Raw genomic sequence first — 10,078 nt, 5'->3', positions numbered from 1 at the left:
CGTGCGGCCGTTTTTAAGAAATACGAAAAAATTATTTTGTGGTAATACAAACACCAGGATTACCAAAAAACACTTCAGGTGAATGGAAATGTATATTCTAAATAATAAACGGTAAGTAAAGTGCAATTTTATTTGTGAAAAAAATGGGTTTAATAGCGAAAAACAACGCCGTAATGGTTAACAACTAGCCGTAACTAGGGTGTGTCCCTTTAACGAATTATAGTTCAATTCCCTTTTCAATGGTTAATCAAGTATCAACATATTTATTGTTAAGGGTGCCATTAAAATTTTTTTTAGAATTATCAATAATTATATCATAATTTCAAAATAAATCAGTCACCTGTTTTTGTGTATATAAACGCGAAGTAGGTCAGCCTTATTGATATTAAGAATGTTAAAACCAGTCTAAAAACACCTTTCCCGCATTTTTAAAATTATAGTAAACGGTACAATTATTTTGTTCGGTTATTTTTACTTAAACTGAAAGGAAAACACATACAAATGCAAACAAAACGAAAGTTTTACACATTAATTGAGTCATTTCAGTTCACAAATGTCACATTGTTACAAAAAATAAAAGCGAAATTAGATCCACGTGTATGCACAATCTGCCCGAAAAAAACACAAAATCCATGTAGGCATCTTAGCCATACATGACAATGAACATGTATGCATCTGCAGTACTGTGCCATTCAAGAAAACGATTCCGAGACTGATCATGAGATGGGTCATGTGTGAACGTTGATTTTCATAGTAATATTTTTAACAAGACAAAACAAAAAAGTACTAAATTAATCCTGGGACAACAGTGTAGCGTTTATGGGCTACAAAGTGAGGTCATGAGCGGTTTATAAATAGCGGGGTCAACGATCCTCATCTACTGCGCCGAATCACCGGACATACAAATCGTTTTGGATACAAGGGGGTGCCTATATTTATGCACCATTTTAAAATGTTTATTTACTACAGACATAAAACAATTTGTAGTGTATTTCAGATTATGCACTTCTTCATTAGTGAGAGACGCATTTTATTAAGTATTTCACAGTGTTCACATAAAAAATGGTCCTTCAATGCCTAGGTGCGCCGATACACCAGACAGCACTGTGTATATATATTATTAGGAATTATCTAGCCATTAACATTGTTACGTTTTCCTTTGCTACTGTTATGGTTTCATATTATTATCATAATAGAATAGTTCTAATTTACAAATAAGTACAACATCCAATAGCCTATAATTAATAAATTAATGTGCTCTAGTGGTGTTGTTGAACAAAATTTTAAACTTTAACAAATACTAGTAAGTGGGAAGTTTTGATTTAATGTTTAATATTCAATTAGTATTATTATTTATTTTAGAATACACCTTTCCAATTGATTTTAAACTTTAACAAATACTAGTAAGTGGGAAGTTTTGATTTAAAGGGACATTCCTGAGTTTGCTGCACTTTTTAAGTTATTATCGACTAACAAAGACTTTTTAACGATTGTACTTACATATCAAATATATTTTTCTGCATAATATATTAGTGGCTGTATATTAAACGTGTTTCTGGTCTTCTAATATTTGTATTACGTTAAATTTCATTTCATTTCCAAAAATATAATTTTTTCGTACGTACAAAATTATTTGAAAACAAAATCCTGTTTGGGCTTCTTACAAATATTAAGACGACCAGAAGCACATGGAATTTACAGACATTGATATTCTAAACCAAAAAAAATATTTTATATATAAATTTAATTGTAGAAATATTTTATTGGTCGGAAACATCTTACAATGCAGCAAACTCGGGAATGTCCCTTTAATGTTTAATATTCAGTTATTATTATATTTATTTATTTTAGAATACACCTTTCCAATTGATTGTTCTGGAACATGGATGATATCAGAATCATATGCGGTAGCATCTTTCAGGCACTGGCACCCGTAGCACCACCGACTATGTCAGCAATGCAAATAAATGCTTTCTGTACGTTTATGCTAATAATTACGCTTGCGGCAGCGACTGGGAACATCCTCGTCATCATCGTCATCGCCAAGTTCCGTACACTCCGGAAACAGTCGAACGCTCACATCGCGTCTCTAGCCTTGGCGGACGTTCTCGTCGCAGTAATAGTAATTCCACTTCGCATGTATGAAAACTGGAATGACTCGTGGAATCTGCCGAAGTGGACATGCTACTTGAGAAACTTTTTCGACGGCGGTTTGATCGGTGTTTCGATCCTAAGTCTGTGCGCCCTCGCTGCAGATCGTTACTTATCGGTTTGTCATCCTCTCACGCTGATGAAAGTAACGCGTCCCGTGGTGGTCGCGGCCACCATCGCTTTCTGCTGGGTGACGCCCTTTCTGGTGTGGACCGTTCTTCTGGCCACAGGATGGCACATGACAGGACTGGAAATTTTCGAGTTCTGCCTCATGCTTACGGAAGTTTGTGTCTATGTCAGGAACACAGCCAACGTCTGTAGCACGACGGTCTTATCCTTTGTGCTGCCCTCGTTCCTGATCATCTTTGTGTATTCAAAGATATTTTCCACAGCAAGGAGACACGCCCGTGCAGTCCAGGACTCGAACAGCACGCACGAAGACGCTCAGAAAAACAGCACTTTCTTAAGAAGCACCAAAGCCGCAGTGGCCCCAGGGATCGTTGTCGCAGTGTTCTTTGTTTGCTGGCTGCCGTACTACTTGGCTTTAATATCTGACGTCATCAATGAACACCAGCTCGTGCCGAAATTAATACTACAGGTGCTCATCTGGCTAGGTTACCTGAACTCCATGATGAACCCAATATTGTATTACATCTTTAGCCAGGATTTTAAGTTTGCCTTCAAAAGTCTGTTCCGTTGTAACACGTCTGAAATGGTGATGTTGGAAGTAAGATAATAAGCACGCACGTTATGGTGAAAGCAACAGAACTGAGATCAGCGGCTGGAACATAATGGAAAACTTTCTCTCTATCTCTTTTTTAATTTTTTTTTTTTTTGCTGTGACTGATTAACTATGACCCCCATGACTTATGAGCAAAGAGAAAATGTATAATTAAGTCATGGTTTTTTTTCTCCCGTGCGTACAAAAACCTTAAGGTAAAGATTCACGGCTTTAACAAAATCTTGCCCACACAGATAGCATATACTATTATAGTAGTTTATATCTGGAGACTTTGCTGTAAAGAGAGAGAGAGAGAGAGAGAGAGAGAGAGAGAGAGAGAGAGAGAGAGAGAGAGAGAGATCGTAAAGCTATTGCAGCCAATCGGCGGCATGTGCGAATTTAGTTTCACTGAAGAGTTTCCTGTCTTTAGAACTGATCGAGCTACTCTCGGCATTCTAAGTTAAAAAAAATAACATGCAGCTCCCCTTTTACCTTTCGGTGAACCGTTCAAAAATGTGCCAAAATTATTTCAATAAATTTTCTCTTTTTACTTAATCCTACGGGATATTCAGAATTCAATAGCACCGACATTGCCCCCACCCGCTACCGACCCCGGTCGGGCTGCTACTGTTCCCTTGCACCTGCCAGCGCGGGCGGTCCCTTCTGCCACCCACCCTACCCTTTTCCTGTCCTGGACGGAATTGCCTAATACAGGCGTGCGCTACAACAGCTTGTTCTGAACGTGCACGTAAAACCCTATGTGCTGACCTGACCTGACCTTAGAACTGATTTTACTTGAAGTAAATGGTTTATTTAACGACGCACTCAACACATTTTATTTACGGTTATATAGCGTCGGATGATTTTACTGATGCAATGTTGAAAGGGGAGCAAACTCCTATAATTGTGGTGTAAAACGGGTTTGATTCCTGCATCTAGAATTGAAAGCCATATCATGCAGGTTTAATGCGATTTGCTTTCTTGGACCCCTCAAGGTAAAAACTGGTAATATTTAAAACTCTAGGTAGTGAACTTGTTTGTGTGTTTGATTGTTTATTTTTTGTGGGGAGTTTTTTGTTGTTGTTTGTTTGGTTGATTGGTTGGTTGTTTGTTCTTTTATTTTATTACAATTTTTAATAGAATGACGCCACATAGGCTATTCTTTTCTTCTAAAATAGAATTTTAAACTTTGTTTTTTTTCTTCTGATTTTAATTGCTACACTGGCTAATGTTTATATGCTTGACTGTGTAAAAAAAATAGTTGTATGATACCTTTAAAATCTCGAGTTTGGACTTTGACGTTTAATAAACATATTCTGTCATACTATGACGTTCTGGTATATTTTTAGTCCAGTCGGAGGGAACTATAGGTTTCATCTCCGTCTTTCTCTATGTCTGTCGGTCACTCACTCAGTCAGTCCGTCTGTCTGTCGGTCACTCACTCAGTCAGTCAGTATGTCCCACATATAGGTTTTTGATTTTTCGAGAAATTGTTCTGACATTTTATGCATAGCTTTATGGTGTTGACAATTCTGTTATCAAATCAAGTATGACTTTCATAGCGATTTACTAATTTTTCACGTAGTTATTACCTTTGAACTCAGGAGATACGAAATGTTTTTGTGCCCGGTAGGGGACATGCGTTGCTTTAGTACTCTCACAATGCTTGGTTTTTCTGGGGTGTGTTTTTTTAAGAATTCTAAATATGTATTAAGTTCGGTTCAGGTCTTTTGATAGCAGGACCGTACTGTTATTCGTTATAATGATTTATTTCACCGAGTCCAACCAATTGGTACAGAACTGTGACGGTAATGTTTTCTATCAGTGGATTACCTACAGAATTGCAGCTTCGATTTTAAGAATATTAGTAACACTAACATTAATATTTCTTGCAATATTATTATATTGACTGTAAATTATATTTTGTGTTTCCTGAAAGATGTCTTAGTCATAGCGATCCTACTTACGTGTCTATATCAGTTTAATGATGGCGTATGTATTCGCACAGAGGTTGGGTCCGGGACGAACAAAAGATGTCTTCATTTTCAAAATTATGTTTTAATGTTAAACAGTGTAAATATTATGGTTTCTGTTACTGTTTTTAAAATTTATATCTATTTAAGTTTGTATATAATATAAAGATGTGACTATCGTAATTTTGACGTGTGTGTGTGTGAGAGAGAGAGAGAGAGAGAGAGAGAGAGAGAGAGAGAGAGAGAGAGAGAGAGAGAGAGAGAGAGAGAGAGAGAGAGAGAGAGAGAGAGAAGAGAGAGAGAGAGAGAGAGAGAGAGAGAGAGAGAGAGAGAGAGAGAGAGAGCGAGCGAAACGCTATTGCAGCCAATCAGCGGCATGTGTGTGTGTGTGTGTGTGTGAGAGAGAGAGAGAGAGAGAGAGAGAGAGAGAGAGAGAGAGAGAGAGAGAGAGAGAGAGAGAGAGAGAGAGAGATTATAACATAAGCAATGTAGAATATTAAGAAATAGCTATAGCAAGCAGGTGACGACCGTTCGTTGTGTTCTTGAGAAAATGAAAATATTTATATTTATGTGTGTGTGTGTGTGTGTGTTTGTGTGTACGTTAGTGTTATATCGTCAAATGCTACCGGTTGGTGGCCTTAAACGTAATCAAGATATACGTACATGTATTCTATCCCGTTAACTGTGTGCATTTGGTTCATCATCCTCATGGTACCCATTCTTTGATTTTTTTTTTCCCCGTCTCAACCAGTCCCCTGTGGTACGTGATGTCCTATCTACTGGAAAATGCATATAAAAGATCTCGTACTGTCAAATGAAAAACAAATGTAGCGGCTTTCTTTTGAAGACTACGGGTTTGAATTACCAAATAATTGACATCCAAAACAAACTTTAACGTTATTTTGTCATCGTCTCAGGAATCCAAGACCAGATGTAAACATTAAATATATTTTGAACAACGAATTGTTTGGTGAAAAGGTTCATCAGAATAATGTGTGGTTTTTGCGACGGTTTAATTTTTTTTAATAATATTTTTTGAGTTGACTGATTTGGATGGGTGAGGGTTGGCGTTGGGATGCAGTTACCTATAACGTATCTAGGTCCGATGCAATTCGGTGGCAGAGTGTTCGTCTAAGATGCGATGGATTATCAGGGCCGTAGCTAGGATTTTTTGTTTGGGGGGGGGGGGGCAACTGAGTAGTTAATAGACTAAATCTCCTTAAACAGTCAAGAAGAGAATTTTCTTTAAGTCTCTATAATGCTTTCCGGATTTTTTCGGGAGGGGGGGGCATTTGCCTCCCCCTCCCCCCCCCCCCCCCCCCCCCCCCCCCGCTAGCTACGGCCCTGGCCATGGCATCATTCTTTTCTTGTGATTTGTGGTTTGATTATTTCTTAGATATTTTACTTTACTTTTTTCTTCCGTTTATAGTTAAGGTTTATTTTGTTTAATGACACTACTACCGCAAATTGATTTATGAATCATCAGCTATTGGATGTCAAACATTTGGTAATGTTGATATAAAGTCTTGGAGAGGAAACCCGCTACATTTTTCTATTAGTAGCAAGGGATATTTTATCCCATATCTTAAATCTCTCTCTCTCTCTCTCTCTCTCTCTCTCTCTCTCTCTCTCTCTCTCACACACACACACACACACACACAATAGCATATATGTCCATTGAGGGGCGGGACGTAGCCCAGTGGTACAACGCTCGCTTGATACGCAGTCTGTTTAGGATCGACCCCCTTGTTCCAGAATTTAGTGATTTTCACAGGTTGAAACTAGAAACTGAGACTTTAATGACACACTCAACACATATTAATTACGGTTGTATGGCGTCGGCATACACCACAGACAGGAGTGAGGAAAACCACAACGAAATGGGCTTCATTTTTCGATTAGCAGCATCTCACACAGGATAGTACATACTACGGCTGTCACGGGGATCCTATAATACCAGTAACTGAATGAAACACGATTATCCAAATATCTCTCCCAACTGTATATCTATTAGATCTCTCTGTAACGGGCAGTTCAAAAACCCGCGTGGCTCGTCTCTAGGTATGAACAGAGATAAGATCTTATATAAAGTATATATAATATAGCACGTTTAGTTCACTGGAAAACACAACAAAACACAATACACTTTGGAATCTGTATTAATACTACGCTGACAAATGTACTGCCGCAGTAGTTAATTAACAACAACAAATAATAACAACCCAGAACTGATCACTTAATTAGTTAATCTCTAGGTGTCTAGTTTACACAATATTGTAATCACTTCACCGTGACACAACACCCACACGTGTTATAATTGAGAAACGCTGCCAGGGGAACTTAATTAATAAAGGAATTACAACTCTATTCCTAACTGGTTAATTTTTAATTAACCCTTACTACTCATTCAGTAACCTTGTAACACAGAATTAATACTGGTACCTATCACAATAAAGACAATAACCTACAGTTTACCTAGGTCCTCTAGGATGACTGGCTAAGCCTTAATAATTATTTAGAACAGTGAGCCTACAGTTTACTGCGTCAGATGACCGGCAGCACCGTCTAAATAATATTGGTATAATACAGTATTAAAATATTTAAAGTCACATCAATCACATCAAGGTTATACAACAGAGCAGAAATAATATAAAATTACCACGTCCGGGCTGAACTTATATATTTCGTTCAGTGGACGACGTCCGTTTCCCCTGCAGCCTTCCTATGTTTCTCCCCAGTCGAGGCATGGGATTTTTAATCCAGATATCGACTCCAAACCCTGAGTGAGTGCTCCGCAAGGCTCAATGGGTAGGTGTAAACCACTTGCACCAACCAGTGATCCATAACTGGTTCAACAAAGGCCATGGTTTGTGCTATCCTGCCTGTGGGAAGCGCAAATAAAAGATCCCTTGCTGCCTGTCGTAAAAGAGTAGCCTATGTGGCGACAGCGGGTTTCCTCTAAAAAAATCTGTATGGTCCTTAACCATATGTCTGACGCCATATAACCGTAAATAAAATGTGTTGAGTGCGTCGTTAAATAAAACACTTCTTTCTTTCTTTTTCCTATGTTTCTCCGATATCTCTAAAACCCTAGCTATTTATCATAATACCCGAATATTGCCTGGGTGTACAACGCGGTCCTCCCCCTATCAAGTGATATTTCCACAGCGACCAAGCCGGCATATTTTTCTTAGATCGCCAGACTTGATGACGCCTAGTCCGCCAGCAATACCCCGATCGTACCGAACTAGCGGAGGTATTACGTAACTACTGGCCACATGGCCTCCACACCTGGATTGGGTATGTAATAGAGAGAGCTCGACGACCGTCGCGCAAGAGGTATTACGTAACAAAGTGCCCACCTGGGCTTAAGTGCATATTGGAACTGCACACGGCCCTCTAAAACAATTAATATCGCCACAGGCGAAAACAAAATTAAGAGCATGTTCCGTCACAACGGCCTTTGTTACACTAGTTGCGGAGAACTGGCTGAGACGATAAATAGTCCAATGATGTTATGGGTGTCATTCAATATATACGTATTAAGATAACCAACACTATTATTTGATACATGTCGAACAGTAGAAAGTTAAAGTTTATTTTGTTTAACGACATCACTAGAGCAAATCGATTTATTAATCGTCGGCTATTAGATGTGAAATATTTGATAATTATGACATACATGGCCTAGTTTTAGATGACACTTGCTACATTTTCTAAGTAGCAGCAAGGGATCTTTTAAATGCATTTTCCCACAGACAGACCTTTGATATACCAGTCGAGCGGCACTGGTTGGAATGGGGAAAGAAAACAATCAGAGAATGGGTTCACCAAAGGGATTCAGTTCTCAGACCAAAGCACCACAAGCGGGCGTTCTACCGACAGCTAGAAATCCAGATCCCTAAACAGTACTTAGAAAGATGCCCAGTATAGGACTTTCAGTCCCGCCATTTATGAACTACATGTATTAATGGTAGCCTCAAACACGTTTTCTTTCTATATGACATGCAGTTTCCCATTAATTTTGGTACATGTTTTTAATGTGTTATTTTTCTGGTTTATTAATAAACGCTGTGTTCCATATCCAGAACGGAAATATTAACCACCGTTATGTGATATACTTAATTTACTATTCAGCGCTGTTAATTGAAATCAGCTCCATGGATCTGTAACTATTACCTGTTGCAATACATTATAATCAGAATGAAGTAGAGTGCTGATATAATATTAAAATGCACTTGTGTCATACACTAACGGTTATGTTTAATGTGAAGGCAATAAAAGACTAAATAGAACATTAGTTTTATTCAGGCCATTTAATGTCACCATAAAATCGTTTTCTATCTTATCTATAACTAGGGATGAATGTAATAAAAGATGGATAAAAAAGAATTAATATGTCAATTAACGTTTGGATTATACTTTAAAATCAAGTCTACCACAACGGCTTATTGTGGAATATAAGTAGCGCTCAATGCATTGGAACGACTTAAAATTCCCAAGAGCATCGAACCACATTTTTGGTTGTAATATAAATAACTGATTGTCCAAATGCTACATATACTCTAAGGAATACGATATTCCAAAACTAAAATTCAATTCTTGCATTCACTTTGTACAGAATTTGTTTTTATCATTTCCAGAATATAAAATGGCTAACAAAATGGCTGCAAAAACGAATACATGTGTTATATGCATCACCTAAAACGATCTTTTTGAAGCCAACTGCTACGTTTTGACGGTGTTCAATCCCATAAAAAATATCTACAAGTAACGTTATCTAAAATAATAATTCGTATGCTGACTTTTATAATATCTAGAAGATAAATGTGTTAAATGGTCAAGTCGCAATCAATAATTGAAGTTTGGTCAGACACCAAGTTTTCTCGCCATAACATTGTAATTATTAGTATACAGTGGCGGATCCAGAAAATCCATTGGGGGGGGGCAATGACATGAGGTGGAATGTCAAGGGAACTTTACGGGAGGTTTGGAGGGGGGGGGGTTCGGGTGTCGTAAAAAAAGGAGAAAATTAATATATAATAAAATTATAACTATCGCAAAATTTAGGGGGGGCGGGCCCCTGACCCCCTAGATCCGCCTCTGGTATATTCCGTTATATGTATAATATTACCACAATATTACCACAAAGAGTAGTCATATCAAATATCAACAAAAGCAAAAATTATTGATTTTGAATATACATCACCTTTTCTCAGGTGGCCAAACAATG

At 37.9% G+C, this 10,078-nt stretch overlaps 1 protein-coding gene across 1 annotated transcript; it reads left to right on the top strand.

The window, feature by feature from the left end:
* Positions 1-1,882: 1,882 nt before the first annotated feature.
* Positions 1,883-3,210, top strand: LOC121380734 (5-hydroxytryptamine receptor 4-like). The gene has a single exon (XM_041509694.1). The coding sequence runs from the start codon at positions 1,883-1,885 to the stop codon at positions 2,885-2,887; it is 1,005 nt and encodes a 334-aa protein (XP_041365628.1). The 3' UTR covers positions 2,888-3,210.
* The last annotated feature ends 6,868 nt before the right edge of the window (positions 3,211-10,078 follow it).

The sequence above is a fragment of the Gigantopelta aegis genome, chromosome 9 (assembly GCF_016097555.1).
Source record: "Gigantopelta aegis isolate Gae_Host chromosome 9, Gae_host_genome, whole genome shotgun sequence".
NCBI classification, from domain to species: Eukaryota; Metazoa; Mollusca; class Gastropoda; order Neomphalida; family Peltospiridae; genus Gigantopelta; species Gigantopelta aegis.
The sequence above is the reverse complement of the archived record's forward strand: the minus strand, read 5'-3'. Positions and strand labels throughout refer to the sequence as shown.